The following is a 20,161-nucleotide window of genomic DNA, read 5'->3' as shown; positions in this document are numbered from 1 at the left end:
ACTCCATAGGAGATTGCAGACAAGATAAGTTCCATGAAAGGTGGTACTACTCCGGGAGACAACTGTTTTACCGTTTCCTTTTATAAGACCTTCAGATCTACCCTCGCCCCCTTTCTAGCAAAGTTGTTCAACCCCGCCCTTGTCTCGGGAGCCCTCCCCCAATCCATGCTCTGCCCTCATAGTGGTGATTCCTAAAGATGGGAAAGACCTGACCCAGTGTCCCTTCTATTGTCCTATTTCTCTACTTAATACAGATATGAAAATCCTGGCAAAACTCCTTGCCAATATGCTGCCCCAACATCTCCCGGCTCTAGTTCACGGTGACCAGGTAGGCTTCATCCAGGGTAGACAAGGGTCAGACAACATCAGAAAGATTCTGGACCTTATGTATGAAGCCGCGAGCAACAATGTCGAAGCCCACCTCCTTTCATTGGACTTGGGGAAGGCCTTTGACCGTGTAGAATGGCCATACATGGGCAAGGTTTTGCAGAGAATGGGCTTGGGTCGGCGGTACCGCGAATGGGTGGCCTCCCTGTACAACGGGCCCTCTGCTAGGGTTGCTGTAAATGGCACTACTTCTAACCCGCTCTCCCTCTCCAGAGGCACCCAACAGAGTTGTCCCATCTCCCACCTCTTACATGCCTTAGCGATGGAACCGCTCACTATAGCGATACGGCAACATCGGGGGATTACGGGGGTTCAGGGTGGGGGACTTGGACTTTGAACTTTCTCTTTTTGCTGATGACATCCTGGCCTATTCAACTAACCTAGAAACCTCCCTCCCCAACCAATAGCAGAATCCTCCTCACGGAAGGGATCACTTTCTAGGTTTTATGGGGTTTTGGTTTCGCCCCATCTAGAAGGTAGATGTGGTTTAAGCAATTTTGGGCAGAAAACCTTGGTATCGCCATAGAGGAATCAACCTGGTCCAAGATATACAGGTCTCTCTTTTCAGGCTCCCTTTGTACCGCTGCTATGGAACATAATTTTAAGATGCTCCATACATGGCACCTTCCCCCTGACAGGCTGTCAAAAATGTTTCTGGGAGTGTCCCTCCTTTGCCTCAGGGACTGTGGTCACAGAGGTACCTGGTATCACATGTTGTGGGATTGCCAGACAGCCCAGATTTACTGGGATGAGCTTTTGAGTTGGATTAAGGACATAATGGGCATCTCTCTGGACAGGCATCCCCTGGATATTCTTCTGGGGGTTCCTGCTTCTGAGGAGGAATCAGGGGACCTCCCCCAGTTGGTTAAGGGTATGCTGAGAGCTGGGAGGCTCGCTCTAGCGCAGAATTGGAAGAGTAAACTTGCACCTTCTAAGTCAGTGGTTGTCTCAGCTGTGGACGATTTTCACCTATGAGAAATTATTTGCGTTAACTTACGACAAGATGGAATCCTTTTTGCTGGACTGGACCCTGTTCCTTTTGCATGAGGACTGTGGTGTGTTGAGACTTTGATCAGTTTCCTTTATGGGCGTCCCCCCTCCTCTCCGTGCTTCCAGGATCAGTGCACATGACCACCTCCTTTAAATAATTTTCATCTTTGGACCCAGCGGGGTCAGCCTATGTTTGATCCACGGCCTACTATTTATGTTCTGTTTTCATGTTCCCATTTTTGACCACGTAGTGTTTAAAAGGGGGGGGGGGGGGTGGGTGGGAGGTTTGGGTAAGCTCCAAATGTTTTCATGGTTGATTTTCGGCTTTGTAAGGTAACCAGCTGTTTGGTCTTAATCCAAATGTTCAATAAAAACTAAAATGGAAAAAAAAGGATAAAAAATATAAAATTCATATCATTATCTTCCATAAAATTGCTCCAAACTATAGATACATCGTTACAATTATATTGATTATCATACACATTTTTAAAAACTTTCTCTAATGACTATTAGGGCCTTCACATTCCACCAACAAATGTTTGAGCGTTTCCAATTTATGTTAGCCACATAAGCGACAGCACCTTTCTGCTCGTTGTATTGCCAATTTTACACCTTTAATCTTCAAAGTCAAACAGCAGTTAAATTTCAGCAAGATATATTGGCGACAAATCTTAGGGGAGGGATACGCTTTAGTGTATGTTAGAACTAAATTACATTGCATTCTATACTCTAGATAGCAACCACTATTACTAAGAGTAATTGAACAATACTGGTGTCGGTACTAAAATCCTTGCATTTGTTTTTCATCCATGGTTTAAACATTTGGACTCTGAGGTGCATAGGTGCCCTCCTATTTGTCTCTCCATTTTTTATGTAAAGACATGATTTTCCTGAGTGTACCCATCTTAAAAGCAGTTTTTCGTAGCACATCGTGGTTCTATAATAGAAATCTGTGACAATGCTATTCAATTCAAACAGAATATATTCAGACACATTTTGTGGAAGCCGAAACAATTTGCCTCAACCTTTTGTAATTCATGCAGGAAGTTGTGTCCCCAAATCTTGACAGCGTACAGTAACATAGGTCTTACTCTTGCAGTATAAAGTAGTGATACAGTCTGAGCAGAGAAGACCATGTTTTTTCCAATAAAAGAACTGATGGTGTTTACTACTTTCAAACATTTGCATTTTGTTTCTAGCCAGTGGTACTTCCAGTTAAGCTTTTCATTGACATGTAAACCAAGATATTTGCATGCAACAACTTGGTCTAGGGGTGCACCATCAAACGTCCATATGTTTTTTGTACTAGTACATTTTCTCGCAAAAACCATAATTTTGCTTTTCTCTACGTTTACCATTAAGGTATTACTTTTTGCATAATCACATAAGGGTATTTTGTAGACCATATGGGGTATGATCGAGTAATAACACATTAGCATATGCTAGCCAATTTAAAATTATTGTTCCCACTTTTGCCGGACAAATAGATAAGCTAGCCAGGTTAACATGGAAGTCTGGCAAATAAAGGTTAAAAAGTGTGCTTGCAACGATGCAACCTTGTTTAACTCCTCGGTGGGTGCGGATTTAGAAAGTTTCCCTGTACCATGGAGGCAAACACGTACTGAAGTTTCCGAGTATAATAACGGCAACATTTTAGGCAGTCCCGTAGGGATATTTCATTTAACTAGTTTGGCTCATAGTTTGTTCCCAATCACATAATCAAAAGCTGCACTAAAATCAATGTATGCACAAAACACATTTGAATCACGCCTCTTCCAAGAGTATTCTACAGCAGAGGTTAGAATGATAATGTTGTGAGCCGTGTTTGATTTTTCTCTAAATCCTGTTTGATTGGGAGCCAAGATCTTATTTGCTCAGATCCAGTTAGGTTCTGCTAATACAACCCCTGCAAAATGTTTAGCCGGTACATCGAGCATGGCCAGCAGTTGATAATTTATAGGGTTATTCCATGCTCCTTTCCTATGTTGCTCATATTTCATGTAGAAGGAATTACACCTCTACCACCGATTTCATTGAATAGAATCGATAGTGCATGGGCCCAGCTTCCAGGTGAGGATTTTTTCAAGTTATTACGAACTGCATCGGGACCGGCTGCAGAAGAATTATTCAAGCCTTCAATTATTTGTTTGGATGTCATTTTCTGCAACCCAACAAATCCAGGTGCTATCAGGTATATTTACTACAGCTTCATTCCGATCTATTCCTCCCAAAGTAGATTTATTGTGAATTTCCGAATCTGTTTCTGATACACAGTTAATAGGTAAGTCTCTTTTTTGTGCCCCGTATTATACGCCAGATTTCTGTATTATTTCTTTGAGTTACAAGGAATGCTATTTGTTTCCGGTGTTCAGTCTCACAGGATTATTTTGTAAGCCTTTAGCCAAATTCAGTACGATCGCTTTAGACTTTTCCATACATGACAGTGTCTATTCTCATTTAATCCTTTCGAGGGAAAATGCAGAAGCAATCATGTTTTACATCTGATTTTTAGCAACTGCAATCTTTTTATCGTAGCACAGCCTTTTATTGGTTAGTCCATTTGTATGCAGATTTATACTTGCACCTAGAGCTGCAGCATTCACCAATTATCTTCATAATTTGTGAAAATGCTTCAATGATCCATCTTTTGTGGAGGGACGAGGTTCATCATACTGTTGAATGCAGTCCCTGAGATGATATAATGCCACAGAATTACACATGGTCACATTTTTCGCATTCCACTGAATACGATTTTGATTGTCATTTAGAAAAATGTTATCAATCGGATTGTAAACTGGATAGAATTCAAGGTATCAAGAGGCTTAGTGAGGACACACAAAGGAAACTGGTCACTCTCTTTGCATGTTACAATTCCCATGACATCAATCAAGGATAGGCGAGAGGTATTGACAAATATATAATCTATAGTTGTAGCGCTTTTACCAGCAGATTGAGTATGTGGCATATTGGCATCCCCTGGACAGAAACCATTTAACATCATGAAACCATGCTCCTCAAGGAGTCGAGCCCACGGTTTACCCTGGCGATTTGTTTTTCTTGGATTCACTGGTGTAGAGCACTTTAATGTGAAAATTGATATAAATAAACCTGACTTTTATGCATCAAAGTCACCCATCAGCCACATGGGATAATGTTCAGAGTAATTCTTAATCAAGTTTTCTACTACTTTTACATTTGCTTTTGTTTCTATGTAGGGTGGAGGGGTCGTAAATATTTACAACTAAGATCTTCCATTTACCATGAGGGACGAGAACTGCCTGTATAGGGTGAGTACATTCTTTAAGTACTACTACATTCCATAGTTTTTTCACAGAAAAAAAGGAGCCCACCCTTTGGGTGCCCTCTCAGTCCCTTTGTAGCTGTCTGATGTAGAGCGATACAACCATCAAATTGAATCTTTTCTAAAAGCCATGTTTCTTGAAGATTTCAATATTGGCGACCAAACCATCCTCCCCAAATGTGTGCAAATCCTCTCGTATTCCAATAGTACAACAGGTAAACATCATTGGGGCTGAGATGTGAAATGGATTTTAAACGCTGAAGGTAACCATTGCCAATATCCATCCGCCACAGCATCATTTACTTCGCCTGTTCCAAGAGTATGCGCAACGCCAGATCTTGTGACAAGTGTCTTAGGGGTCCTATAACCTGTGGCCTTGATTCACAATTGTGCGAGAATTGTTGTATTATGGGCACACTATTTCTATGGGTGGCTGCAGTTAAATTTTTTGGTTCCGATATTACAGACCGAGGTTTAATTTGAGGAAACATTATGACTTTGCATATATATCCCAGTCTAAAAAGTTCATCCTCAAATCCCAATACAAAGTCTAGTGAGGTAGTAAGGTGGAACCATATGATACCTTCCAAAGAAATCCCTCAGAGGAACAATAATGCAAAGGATATTCAGGACTACGGCTAGATTCAATGGGAGCGATTCCTGGTTATGGGATACTGGTGGCACCTGCAATGCTTTATGCAAATCGGAGGATCTCAGGTTGTTCATGTCAACTAGATTCAAAATAGGAGCAATTGGCTTCACCATGTTAGGTGCCCACATGTCAACTAGATTAGTCTGAGTATGTGGGTGAGGGGTCTGTACATTTTTACATGCATTAGGTGGACTAGCCACCTCTGCTGCCTGCATGGTACTGTGTTTCAGCGTCACAAGCTTTGTGTTTGTGCCATTCATTTCAAGGATAGGAACGCTACTCACAGGTTTTTCACCGTAACACACCTTTTCCAAGACACTCAGTTAAGCTGGTGGCTTATTGGAGCTGACAGGTGGTGTCAGCACCAATTTTCAGCACAGCTGCCAGATTTACGTCGGTATAACGACCACAAATCATACCTCGCAACGAGCGGTACAGAGTTGCAAGCGGTACTAGCCAGACAGTCCAATCAGTCACAATCGGTCACAATCACGCAAGTGGATGGCCACCTGGACGTTCGGTTCTAGTCAGACAGGAAATTACTTAATATACTTCGTATTCCTACAGTACAAACTTTAGAAGAAAGTAACAGAGTTCCATTAATCAAAAGTCAACTATAGTAGCTGTGCGTTAATACTAGAGTGCTACAGAAGTACTACGGAATACAAAACAATTTCCGCTGTAGTCGACAAGCAACAACATGCAATTATCGTTAAACCATCAACACACTTACTGGCATTACAGGCAGATTAAGATTTAAGGGACTCAATAAGAATCACTGAACCGTGATTACGGACTAGCAAAGCTAGAATGGAAGAACACTATGCTTGCCAAGTGCAGGAGAAAATATGCTGCGGCTTCCCGCTGTCCACTGCACACGAACAGTGAACAGCAGTCTACTTGGCAATCCACTTGATCAATGCGCGGGCGCCAGTGCGCGCACCTTCCTGATTTTAACCGACTTCTTGGAAAAAGGGGGGGCCAATAATACGATCCTGAAAAGAAAATTAAAAGAGTTATAACAGTATATAGACTAAATCCTTATAATACTGGGCACTGTACAAGTAGGTTTGTGATGTTAAAGAGCACAAAAATCAGTATACAAAATGTCAGTACTGCGGTATTACAATGCTTAAAAAGGGCCAATGTAGAGTGCTGCCCAGCGGTAACAGTAAACAGCAATCTACTTGCCAATCCACTTGACCAATGCGGGCGCGCCAATGCGCACACCTTAATGATTTTAACGGCCTCCTGGGAGAAAAGGGTGGGGCCCAACAATACGATCCACTATCACAATGCTTTAAAGGTCCAATGTAGAGTGCTGACCAGTGGTAACAGCGAACAGCAATCTACTTGGCAATCCACTTGACCAATGTTTGCTATCCTGACAAAACGTTTTATTAAAAGAACAAGTGAAATGCTAGCATGATGAGAAGTGTCAATTGCATTTTGTTTTGGAACTTGTGTTTCGGGAGAAAGTCAATCATCCTTACAAGAGGGATATTGTGGAAAACATCGAATTGTTTAAACTGTCAAACAGTTGTGGTAAAAAGGACATTTGTTTTTTCAATAAAAGCTCTGTGGTTGATAGAGACTTTTATATTTGTTTGAACTGAACTGTGTTGAAACAGAACTATATTTTGTAGTGTGTTCCTGAATTGATCCAGGGGAAGGGAATACAACTCCGGTCGCAAGGAGTACTTCCAAAAACATTTGTTGAACTGAACTTTAGTCACATGTTTCTTGTATAATCTTGTGTGTACTAATGTGAGGGCCAGAGATAATTTTGACATTCGGTCAGTTTTCTTTATTTTTAATCTGCTACGTAGGGATCCCTCTATTACATTAGGCAAAGATAGGCATTGATCCAACCCTCCATTGCCTTTGAATAAATCACAAACTTTGAGAAAACTTTACCTTTGTGCCCCTCCTGCATCTCTGACCACTCCGAGAATAGGGCAAGCTCACCAGCACCTGAATTAGTGGGATGGGCTGCCATCAAAATCCTGCAGCTGTATGACTCCAACAGGCGAGGTGAGGAATGTTTGCTAAAAGGTGGTAAACTTCAGAATCAGACCAAATCACTTATCTGGTCTTTGGCTCAATAAAGGTTATCTAACGGCAGAATCGGGGTGTCTATGTAACCCTGGACGTTCTGTAGCTTCTTTATGAAGGCCATTCCCAGCAGACTCTGTCAGGGGAGGTTTAGTGACATAATATAGCATCACACTAAAAGTGCATAGTTAAGCCACTGCTGTCATCATGCCTTTTTAAAAACAATGAATAACTTACTATGGAACGGTGTTCTTTGCAACAACATGACATTACACTAGAGTGTTGCAATGGTAAGCAACCACAGCCTCAGCACATATTCTCCTCCCCAAGTGTGAGGTAAGGTTTTGAGGCAAGCTATGAGCGAGTGCTGTCAAAGGCAGCAGAGGTTCTTTCTTGAGAAGAGGCCTCCCTGTCATTTGCGTGAAGGCCAGCAGGCTCTCTGACCATGTCATTCTACGGTGAGGATCCAGACAGCTAACTGCTCAACTCAAAGGTGAGTGCTGTGGGTAGTTTCCTAGTTAAAGATGGTGGTCTCATTTTCTTAAGAATTGAAAGAAAGTGATTATGGCCAGCCCCTTAGTATAGCGTGGTTCAAATCCTGGACATAGACAGTAAAATCTGTTGCTTCTGAAAAAGGTAATGAGAGATTAAGGTATGTCCACATTCTGCAGCCATTTCCTTTTAAAGAATTTCCAAAAAGATGATAATACTTCTAGCCAATACCTTGATAACTGTTGTAAAAATGCAAGTTCAGGGTGGTAAAAAGGAGCGAACTTACCAGATGCGGGAATAGCACTCTGAACGGGGAAGGGGCGTCCTTGATAGCCACACAGTATTTTGAACTAGGCTGGAGAACGCCTTAAATAGCAGTCCCTCACATTTAAAGAAATCTAGATAATAAAGATGGGTCACAGGTAAGTGTAAGGTTTAGCATTAGTCTCGGGTGCGGTAAACCGGTCTCAAAGAATGCTTTTTCAGAAAGATGTGCTCGTTTAATTTGCTTAGAAGCCACAGCAGCTGGTACAAATTGCAAAATCGCACAATCCCAGGATCCCACGGTAGGCAGCAAACAAGGTTTGTTACTTTCAAGGTCATCAACAGAGCTCAATGGTCCCACAGAAATGAAATGAATGCACAACCTCACTCCACTCTTCCTCATCGTGGGGCGAGGGCAGGAGCCCCCCCAGCACCCCAGCCCAGCAGAGGAACCACGAGGAACACGGACAGGGGCCTGCCTGACCCTGTCCCCACACGCCGCCTGACTCGCGCATGCCGGGCGCAGCGCGGCCTGAAACCGAGGCTGTGCCTCGTTATCAGCTGTGACTGCCGGCAGGCGGATCGCGCCGGCGGCCAGCTCCAAGGCCACTCTAAGGCCTGTTGGGTGCCTGTTCGGAGCCCCAGGGGCCACAAACTCTGCCCGTGCTGCTCCAGGCATCACAAACACCTTGTGTAATCACCTTGTTTGCCTCCGGAGCCTCGGAGCCAGTGTCTACTCGGACCTTTAATCTTTTGTGAGTAAAGGGGATACCCTCAGTTTACACTATTGTGCTTTCTGGTATGTCTTCTGCTATTCCGCATTCATAAACATTTGAACTCGGCTTCTTTCACCCTCGATAACTGTTTGCTACATACGCTTATGCTTCCAACTCCGCCGCCTCTTTGCGTTACTGCTGCCACCTCTTTAATAGCTCAGTCATTTTCAGCCCTAGTGCTTTATGCCCCATGACTGCTATTGGCCGTGCCCTTTGGTCGCTAACGGACCACTGCACTGTATTGTGCCTTATGGTTGCCCAGAGACCACTGTAGTATTGTGTAGTGCCTTATGGTCGCCCAGAGACCTCTGTATTATTGGGTAGTGCCTTATGGTTGCCCAGAGACCACTGTAGTATTGTGTAGTGCCTTATGGTCGCCCAGAGACCTCTGTATTATTGGGTAGTGCCTTATGGTTGCCCAGAGACCTCTGTATTATTGGGTAGTGCCTTATGGTCGCCCAGAGACCACTGTAGTATTGTGTAGTGCCTTATGGTCGCCCAGAGACCTCTGTATTATTGGGTAGTGCCTTGTGGTCGCCCAGAGACCACTGTATTATTGTGTAGTGCCTTATGGTCGCCCAGAGACCACTGTATTATTGTGTAGTGCCTTATGGTCGCCCAGAGACCACTGTACCATCACTCTCAGCCCAGTATCTGACCTCGGTTTTTAGACCTACATCTGACCGTCGCACTTAGCCCAATATCTGACTGCTACTCTCAGACTAGTACGTCACTGCTGCATTAATCTCGCTAAGTATTTGTGAACTGTACTCTGCCAACTCTGCCCCGTATCCATCCACGGCAACTAATTCCAGCCCACCTAGCTCAGCTAGTAGTAACAGTATGTACTTCCACATGCCCAACCCAGTTCACCTTGCACAATTCTCCAAACTGACAATTATCCTTACCATCATCTACACGACCATGCCTACAGTTCTGCCTACAGAGGGCCTTGGTGCCCACATACAACTCATCTCTAAACCCTGCAACTTAGAACAAAGGAAGCTTAGACTCCGGGCTCGACTACCTAAAATATTCGAACCTATTACTAAATATAACATTAACCTAGAACACCTCCGACCCAAAATATGCCGACCACTGGTAATCACCGCCCCTCTCAGACACCAACCACATCATAAAATCAATAAACTTATAGCCAGACCTCCGCTCACAGCACAGCTAGAACCGGAACTAAAAGCTGCTCTAATCAATGCCAGATCATTAGTCGCCCATGCCACTGACATAGCAGATATCATACGGGATAATAGCCTTGACTTCATTGCCATTACTGAATCTTGGCTCCACGATGCAGCAGGTCCGGCTCTCACTCTGGCAGTCCCAGAGAATTATACCATTCTCAGAGCTGACAGACCAAACTCGCGCGGTGGAGGAATTGCAATTATCGCCAAATCTAATCTCTCTATGAGAATCACACCCACACCCTCCCTCAAATCCTGCGAGCTTCTCTCTATCAAATTACCGACTGCAAACTCCCAAACGCTAAATATCCACCTTATCTATAGACCCCCTGGCCCCGTCAGCACCTTCACTGAAGACATCACCACTGTTATCTCTGAGAAGCTAAAAGAATCCTCCCAAACACTAGTACTAGGAGATTTCAATCTAGGGCTCAACGATATCAACGACCATCATGCTACTGCCACAGGCAATACTCTGTCAGTGCTAGGCTTCACGCAGTTCGTGAATACTTCCACACATATCAAGGGAAGAACACTAGACTGGATTGCCAGTCACAACTGCTACCCCTCTATAACAGCCATCACCCCCCAAATATGGTCTGACCATTACCTTATCTCTTTCACCCTCAACACCAAAAGACCCACAGTCTTAACACCCACGCCAGCCACACCCACCTTAACGAGAAACAAGAAAAACATTACAGCCGACAATATTCTGCCCCACATCCTACCCAAACTAAATTCCCTACCTGACCACTCTGACCCAGGCATCCTAGTGGATGCATTCAACGCAGCCATGTGCTCTGCTCTTGACAGTATTGCTCCATTTAAACTTCGGATCAGTAAACCCAAAAAGCATTTGAACTCATGGTTTACACCCCACCTAAAAAACCTAAGACTACAGAAGAGAAAATGCGAAACAGCCTGGAACCGACATCCGACCGCTGAAAATAAAACTAACCTAATTAACATCTCCTCGCAATACAAAAGAGACATCATCCTGGCCAAACAAGAAACCTATAATAATAGGATCTCCCAATCCAACTCCAGCATGAAGGAGCTATTCTCCATCCTAAAGGAATTGGAAACTCCTATCACAGTACAGGATGACTCCATCAAAGACAAAACCTGGTGCACAGACATACAACTGGCACTAACCAACAAAGTATCCAACCTCCAAACAAAATTGCCCTAAAGAAAGCCTCTCTGCCAACTCAACCTCTGATAGTCAAAATTCCCTCATCCAACAACCCAGAATCCACCCAATTCCGTTTCTCCAAGGTCTCAGTAATTGAGGTAGAGAAGACCATTTTGACCCTCAAACCTTCTAATTGCAAAGGCGACCAATGCCCCGCACAACTGATCAAGGATGCGGCTAGGGATTTAGCCCCCTTTATCACAAAACTTATCAATGCCTCCTTTACTACGGGCACCATCCCCCGCAATCTAAAGGAATCTTGGGTACTCCCCCTCCTAAAAAAGCAAACATTGGACCCCAACATTCCTACTAACTACAGGCCCATCACCACGGTTCCCTTCCTACTAAAAATATTAGACAAGGTAGCATACACCCAAATCCAGAACTTCCTTGAGATGAACCATCTCCTCGGCACCCGCCAATCCGGTTTCCGTCCGCAACACGGCACAGAGACTGCCCTTATCGACCTAAAAGCCCAAATAGATTCACTCAGAGACGAGGGAAAACTAGCTCTCCTCCTCCTTCTAGACCTCTCAGCCGCCTTTGATCTGGTGGACCATAAAGTCCTATGTAATCACTTGGACTCGGCTGCCCACTTCTCAGAGGAGGCTATAGTCTGGATTCAATCATTTCTTAGTGACAGGACCATGAGGGTGTTCTCCCCCGCAGCGGCAGCAGACCCTATCCCAATCACTTGCGGAGTGCCCCAGGGATCCTGCGTCTCGCCGACACTCTATAACATCTTCACCAAGCCACTCTTTGACGATCTTGATAATCTGGGTATCACCTACACTAACTATGCAGATGATACTCAGATTCTCTTACCACTTACTGGGGATTACGTCGAAGATCTGGCTCTGGTGAATAGAGTCTACAGCATCGTTCAGGCATGGATGGCCAGGCCTATGCTTGAACGATGACAAAACAGAGCTCATCATCCTGGGCACGGCAGCCCGTATCTCCAAACTTAACCAAAACTACTCCGCCTTCATCATCGATGGCAACACTATCAAGGTCGCCAGAGAAGTAAAAACCCTAGGTTTTTACCTTGATGCGACACTATCTTTCACTAAACAGGTGAACTCACTGTCATCATCCACTGCCTATACATGCAAGTTAATACGAGCTGGGAAACCATTCCTTTCAGAGGACAGCTGTCTTATTCTAGCTAGAGCCCTCATTTTATCGAAACTAGATTATTGCAACGCCCTCTACATAGGGACTACCAAACAAATCATCCACAGAATCCAAGTGCTCCAAAACAATGCACTTAGAGCGGCCCTAAGTATCCCCAGAAGTGCACACATTTCAGAAATAAGACGAAAACACAAATGGCTTTCCACCCAAGAAAAAATCAACCTTAAATCTGCGTCCCTTATCCACAAATGCCTAAACAACAAAGCTCCCCGATACCTCTCAGAACGCTTCAACAGGAAAAATCCAACGAGACTCACAAGGACAGCCAGCCCCAACTGCCTCCTAGTGCCCAGATTCAAACTAGCCACCATTGGAGGTTCCAGCTTCCCAGTTAAGGCAGCACAGTTATGGAACTCCCTACCCCTTGCACTCAGATCTGACCAAACCTTCAATAACTTTAGAAAGAACACCATAAAATGGCTTATTGAGAATGCGACATAGCGTATGTCACTTTATACGTAACGTCTTCTTATAATGTTTGTACTAACCTGCTTTTACTGTTTGATCGCCATAGATTTGACTGTTTAGCTACGCCTTATCTGCACTTGCACTTGCCCTACCCTGCAGATTCGAAATGTCCACTATGCCTGTAACCTGTAACGTTAACTAATCTGTAACCTGTAAACGTTAACTAAGCTGTAAACCTCCTTGTTCTCTTGCGCCCTGCTACCCTAGGGTCTGGTGCGCACAATAAATAAATAAACAAACAAACAACAAACAACCATTTTATAATTCAGCATATTTAATTCACAAAGCCTGAGCGACCTTCTCCCCAGACAGAAATGTATTGAGGGGCAAGTAGAAGAGTTCTTAATGTGCTACATTTAGACAGTAACTTGTTCTTGGTTCAAGGCTCTGACTGTGTCATGGTAGAAGGCTTTCTCGTGAGAACGAAGATGAGGACCGGGACAGATGAATAAAGTTCTGCTGGTAATCTCAAACGTTTCAATGAATTGGCAATATGTGGGAGTTGGGAGTTGGATTGCGACATCACAAGGGGGAACCAAGGGTGTTGTGGTAAGGTCTGGGTTCCCACAATCATAGAAAATAATGTATGCCCTTCCACCATGGGGGTTTGATATGCAATCACTAGTCAGATTCTTGTGGAGAGACTATGTTACAAAGTGACTAATCTTAATTAGTATATGTTACGAAGGTTTCCCATGTATGTGTAATGTTCCCTCCAGTTCTGAGCCCCCCAACTTTTTGCTGTTGTCTGACAAGCCTAGCCTAACTTTTGCTAGTGGAGCACATCCTTCAGCTGCACTGCGCTGGGTTTTCGCTCACTTTGCTATGGGGAAACGGACATGCCCTTAAAGGCAGTCAGTAGTGGGAGACTATTTCCCTTAGTCCTTTCCTATGTTGCAACTTTGCTGCAACATGTTACTAGCGCACAACGTACCACACAGTACAGTGTGTTAGGGTTTTCCTTTTGTTTTCCAAAGGCCCTAGACTCCCTCAAAGGATTTTTGAGGTAGAAGTACAGATTTGCCTTGGACAGAGCTGGGGGCAGCTTATCTTTTCGCATGTTACTTTTTCTTGCCACGCAACCGCAGTGGCCTGGCTCCAAAATGGCCATGCCACAATGTTCTTTGTCCTGTCCTTTGGCCATCTTGTCCCTTTGCCTTCCCCAGGTCGAGTTGACCCAGGTCAGTCCTTATTTGGTCATGCATTCACCCACAAAATGCCAAGCTTTCATGGGCTTCTGCATGCCTTGTTTGTGTGACTCCAGGATGTGGGCTGGACTGTCAAGTCCCAATATACAACCTGGTGCCAGAGAGTCTGGTGTTCTGGGAATTACTGCGACCACTGTGGTCCGCGATTGGTCCACATCTGATGTGCCTGTCTGAGCAGATCTCCCATTGGGTCCTCTTCGTTTGGCACAAAGGAGATTCTGGATAAGAAAAGGCTCCAATCACCCCTACCAGGTCGATTTCTTGAGTTCTCACTGAACAAAGGATAGGATCCAAGCATCCTGAAACTAGGAAGCAGAGTCGAGGAACTGCTGGTGACCCGTTGGAAGGTTTGGCACCCTGAGCCCACTGTTGTCCCACAACACCCCTCTGCATCTGATTGAACCAGAAGGTCTGCAAAGGCGCTTCGATCCATTTGAATAGTGGGCACAACTATTCATGGCACCTTCATCTTAACCTCCAATCGAGCCTCTCTAGAAGTATTCCAGTGAACTGACCAGCTTGTGCAGGACCTTTGCTCTGAAACCGCCACCGTTTCGAGTTGACACTTGAAACTTGGTAGATCGTAAGCACTGGGTCCAAGGCGCTCTAGGTCAGGATCAGGAGAGTACGCCAGAACCCGAGTGCATGCGGTCACTGTATTGCCCAACCGTGGGAACGAACTTTGCAGGTGCCCTGCTGCTGTGCCCCTCTGTGCCCTGCATCCTACTGCAGAGAAACTGGCCTGATCCCTTCACCAACAGCGGAGAAAATCGCCACTGTCCTGCCATGGAATCCTCGCTGTAACTCAGCTGCTGAAAGCTGCAGAGCTGCACAATTGCCACATTTGAACCTGCATCCGAAGTGGACTTGACTGCTAAAGTTTAGTCCGGAGTGCGCCTGGGGTTGGTGAATACTTGCAACCCTTAGCCGTGGCCCCTACCGCATTCATCCATTTTTACGCACGAGTGTCCCCTGAGGGCCCCTCACCTTTCTACAGGTAGCCTGTGCTACCGTCCTATTCCGAACTCCTGGAACCTGTTCTGCCCTGTTGGGGAGACCCTCTTGGAATAGTGGGAATGTATTCTTCATCGTTTTACCCATCTGCCTCAGTCGCTACAGCCCCTGCAAGAGACCCCGTTTTCACTCTACTGCACCATTGCGTGCATCTGCAGAAGTACTTTTGAGCATTAGGCTCCACTAAGAGGGACTGGACTGCCTCTTAGTTATGGATTGATTGATGAAGAACTGCCTAAAGTCTGTTTGCTACCTCTCTCCATAGGTTGTGAACCCATTATGTGCACTATTCCTTTAGGCCACTTGGTAACTGTATATATGTTTCATAGTAGTGTTATATTGGTTTGAAGTATTACTGTGATATTTGCTTTGTGTAGGATTTCAAAGGCCTTCAATAAATGTATACGTATTTTTGATATATACATCTGACAGAGTAATTTGTAGTGTCCTTTACTGCGTGTGCTCATTGTGGGCTTTCAGTCACCGTCACCCCTCCTGAAACCTAGTCTTGACTGCCACCACCTTGATTGGTCTGGCTGATCCAGAAGGTTACCCTGTCCCAATAAACTAAACTGGCCTTCTGAAACTCTACCCACCAGGTCAGAGTTCAGAAATCCATCTTAACAGTTGAGAGGATTATAAAAACGTTTGATTTAGGGGCATTTCTTTGACCGCGCCAGTTCATGCAGTTTGGTTCTGCGTTCTGTTTGAATATTGCTGTCCCAGCTTCGTCTGCGGCCCTAAATAAAACTGCGTTAGTTCTTGCCTGGTGTACACTCCTTTTTGACTAAGTTTGTAATTGTTTACTTGTGAGTTCCAAGGCGACCCCCTGAACACTACCATGGTAGACTATCGATGCACAAACCAACACAAGTCTGAAACCTTTTTGATAAACGTTCAGCAAAACTTGTCTTCCACCAGTTCTACATAAAAAAACATAGGTGGTGTTCTGAGTTTTAGGGCAAGAAAGAAAGATGTGAGCGAGAATCTAAAGAAATATATCAAGTCATTAACGAATTTCCCCAGAGTTCAAATATTCTCCATTAACTGTTAGCCACCTAATGCAGGGACCAATTCCCCACGAGTGACTGCTAATCATTTTTTGAAAAGTAAGAAACAAAACATTGACATGAATTTCATGGTTGGGCAGACTTTTCAAAGGAAACCCCATCACCCCCAAATTGTACAACTAAATAAATGTTTACTTGATCCTAAACTCAAAGTTTTCGGAGGTTACATAGACATATTCCCATGTGCCCACACTTTACCAAGCAATGAAGACTGCTTGGTAAAGTGTGGGCGCATGGGAATATGTCTATGTAACCTCCAAAAACTTTTCGTTCAACAAAAACAGAGTTGAGGAACCAAGCACTCGGTTACGTTCCCGTGCGACCGTGATCAGACAATCAAATAGTGCACCAACAGGGCGCCGAGGTCCATTGAAAGGTCAATCCCACCATAACAGGTTCCTCACCAATAATCCATTGATCCTAAACTCAGTTACGCTTTTATTCAAATTGCTTGGTTATTCAGACAACAAAAACAATTATAAAAATGGACACTTCGTGAATTAAAAAGGACTAGTACAGCAACCTATTTCTACATCTCACTACATTCCCTTAATGGAGACGCTTACAAGCCCTAAAGAGGAAGTTCATGACAGATCGGATACAGTTTGACTAGTTGACATCATTCAGTCTATGTAGGAAAGTACACGCCATCTTTAATATAGTCACATGAAAGTATTTCTTCCATTACAGATGAGACAACGTAAACGAATGCAAACATCATGGGCCAGAAGAAACAGCTACATGTAGCCAATGCAGTGAACTACAAATAAATGCCAGTATCGTCCAAGGCTACCTGCATTCTCAACCATGCTTAATACACAAAATGGTGTTAGAGTAATAGGAGAAATGCATCCTTTTATTCGTGTCATCTTACTGGCTGTCTTCATTCTGTATTAGTCCCCAAAACGCTTGAATGAAACCATGCGACAGATATTTAGTTTGGCATGGTGCGTTATTATTTTACCCTGATATATGCCTGCAAATTTAGTAGTCTTTCACATTTTGTGACGATCACAAATGTTTCACCAGTATTCATTTGAAGAATTCATTTTCATATACTAACTTTTAAGGAGATGCAGAAAATTAATCTTAAACATAGTTTTACTTGATAATAAATCACTTTGCATGCCTGCCGATGCCAGCCCGCAAACTCAATCAACTTTTACGGTGTCGTGTGTCAAAGAAAAAGCGTGATGTCTACTTTCGAACCACACCTGCAGTATTGCTAGGAAGAAATACATGGCGTTGTTGGTGGAGTAGAGAGACTACTGGAAACGCATTCTATGATGCGGGTAAACACGACTAGTCTCACAAAAATGCACACGGAAAATAACCGATTAACAGTCACGAATCGAACTGATGACTCGTGATATTAAAACACATTTTCACGCCAGACAGCCAGCAACACCAAATTACTAAAATTACCAGATGTACTGTCTCCAAAACAAACGAAGACCGAAACGTATCTCCAAGACTAATTTAGTTAAGTTATTTTTTTTAATTTTTTTTTTTTTTTTAACTAAAATGGGATGCGAGCATGCGTGAAACAGTTCTTGGAAAAAATAGACGTGCCTGTTCTGGCGGCAAATAACTTTCCAACAAACTAGGTACATTCAATTACAGGGCAACAGTGTTCGCAAAGAAAGACGGGGACAAGCATTCCATGGGTAAAGTTCGTTACGCCCCTCCACCACCAATTTGACGGGAACAGAAGAAAAGACACGCAATCACACCAATTGCAAAAGACAATACTATACACCTACGGTAGATCTCTGCATGCAAGAGTACGCCTGCTTTCGAGCGATCCAGCAAACTTGCCAGGACTGGGCGCAGGCAGACGGAATGCAGCAACGCCTCTGCCGCCTGCTCGGACGATATGAGGAAGTCGCGGCGGGACCGCAGTACATTTCCATCCCCAGGGTAAGCAGGTCAGGGGGCAGGGATAAGCTCCAAGTGAAACCCAAATGCACTCTCGCACTTGAGACAGGCGATGCTGGCATTTGATTTACAGCTATGCTTTTGGCTGGGTACATTTCCACTGTACTCTTCCCAGGAATAGGTTACTTGTACAGAAAACGTGCCTTCCACGAGGCCAAGTTACATTAAAAAACACCTTCCTACTTGGAAAGCTTTACAAGATACAGCTATGGAAATGCAAAGATATGTCAAACCCAATCCTCCCAGACCTAGACAAATAAGTATAATTACACATTTTATCTAGTGTACCAGTGAAAAGGACCGGTTGAATAAGCAAACATCCCTGCTGTATTCCTGTAATAAAACTAAAGAAAACATCGACACGTGCTCTATGCTGCTGTCCTAGCGTTGATCACACTGTAGCGAAAGCACAATATATGGACCGCCGCAGGGGCGTCCCTAGGATGTGTGGTGCCCTTGGTGGCAAAAACTGTGTGGGCGTCCTAATTTGCATAATCAGAATGAGCGTTTACTACGTAAAAGTATAATGCAAAGTTTAATTAGAAACATGTTGCCACGCGTTAAGACGTTCAGTTTATAAATTGTCAATATTAATATTTACCTATGTGGCAATATCAGAAGTGAGCTATCTTTTAGTAGCAGGCAGCTGAATACCTTGTTCAGACTTCTAATTTTGGCAGATAAGTCATAGTGTGATCAAGGATTTGCCTGGGAAGCACTCACTTGGGTATAGTGACAAAAACCCGAATTTGAGAGCATTCTGCAAGTCACGAACTTGAACAGATCTCTTCCCAGATGTAAATTAGTAGAATTGCTATTTGCAAAAGGTCTTTTTGAAACTTTGGTTTTGAAACACCATCTGTGGAAGGCATTGTAAAAAATATGGAGATTGTGTTTTGCTAACTGAAACTAACTGCTGTTTTTGCGGAAGTTTCACGATTATTTTTATTTTTACTGTGTGTATATTTGGGCAATACTAGCGCCTAGATGCCTACGGGCTTAGTGCTCTTTACAAATGTAAAAATAAATAATAAAAAAATAGATATTGTCCAAATTAGCGATATGCTTTTATTTCAGAAGCTACAGCTAAAGAATATTTTGACTGTGAAGAAAAAAAAAAAAAGGACTATGTTTATCTAGAGCCGATCATTACAAAATGAGGGAGCCTCATTAATGTACCCCATGAGCCTTTATTGGAGCAGGCGAGCAGGCCAAAACTCTTTACTAGTATACATAAGCAGGGGATCCTATAGCAGAAAGTTGCAAAGGCAACTGATCGGGTTAGGAGACTGTTGCTGAGATGTTATACGTTTAGACCTTGCTGTAAATCATATGTCTTCTTTCCTATTCCAGCGGCACCAGGTACTGTAAAATGTGGTGTTTTTACAGGGGGAGGAGTATGGCTCCCTCGCATAATCAGTGTGGGAACTTTTGCCCCATAGAGAAAATCAAAAGCTGGCAGCCAAGAATATATGTACAGTAAGTGAACACATCTTAAAGTAAAGAGAAAGGGACACATTTAGTTCAATTGACCTTTCCACTTAGAAGAAAGTGCACTATACAAAAGAGCACAATCCAAAACAGAACAATAACCTCAGGGGAAATTGTCCAATAGATATGCTGGCAAAGTATAAAAGGTGCTCTCCTTTTAAACCCAGCAATATGTAGCAAAATATTTCCTGGAGAAAAATCCCAATACGTGCATGTGTGTTGATGATAATTTTATGTGTCTGCACTAGAAACAGGACAACCCAGGTGTAATCCTGGTAGCCGAATGCTTGAGCAAGCTTGCCGACCTCACAAACACCCCGAGGGCTTGTGTCCGCCCTCTAAAAAAATGTTATACTGTCCACCCACATGCATCCTTTACTTGTACCCTGAAAAGCGGCACATGGGCAGAGTCAGGAAAAAATAACTGCTACAGCCTCTGGGATTGCAACCTCTCTTGCCAC

General features: G+C 43.8%; 1 protein-coding gene across 2 annotated transcripts in view; it reads right to left on the bottom strand.

Annotated features, from left to right (window-relative positions):
* Positions 1-20,161, bottom strand: part of NEDD4L (NEDD4 like E3 ubiquitin protein ligase) — a 2,900,454-nt gene that overhangs the window by 2,673,443 nt on the left and 206,850 nt on the right. Inside the window, exon 1 of one of the 2 annotated variants that reach the window (XM_069627053.1) lies at positions 18,035-18,162. The exons of the other annotated variant lie outside the window; for it this stretch is intronic. Within the exon in view, the coding sequence (XP_069483154.1) occupies positions 18,035-18,049 (15 nt within the window). The 5' untranslated portion in view covers positions 18,050-18,162. Of the gene's footprint in view, positions 1-18,034; positions 18,163-20,161 lie in introns of those variants that run through there. 2 annotated transcript variants of the gene reach the window in all.

Source organism: Ambystoma mexicanum, chromosome 6p (genome assembly GCF_040938575.1).
Source record: "Ambystoma mexicanum isolate Mex_15411 chromosome 6p, UKY_AmexF1_1, whole genome shotgun sequence".
NCBI classification, from domain to species: domain Eukaryota; kingdom Metazoa; phylum Chordata; class Amphibia; order Caudata; family Ambystomatidae; genus Ambystoma; species Ambystoma mexicanum.
This window is presented reverse-complemented; position numbering and strand designations above follow the sequence as displayed.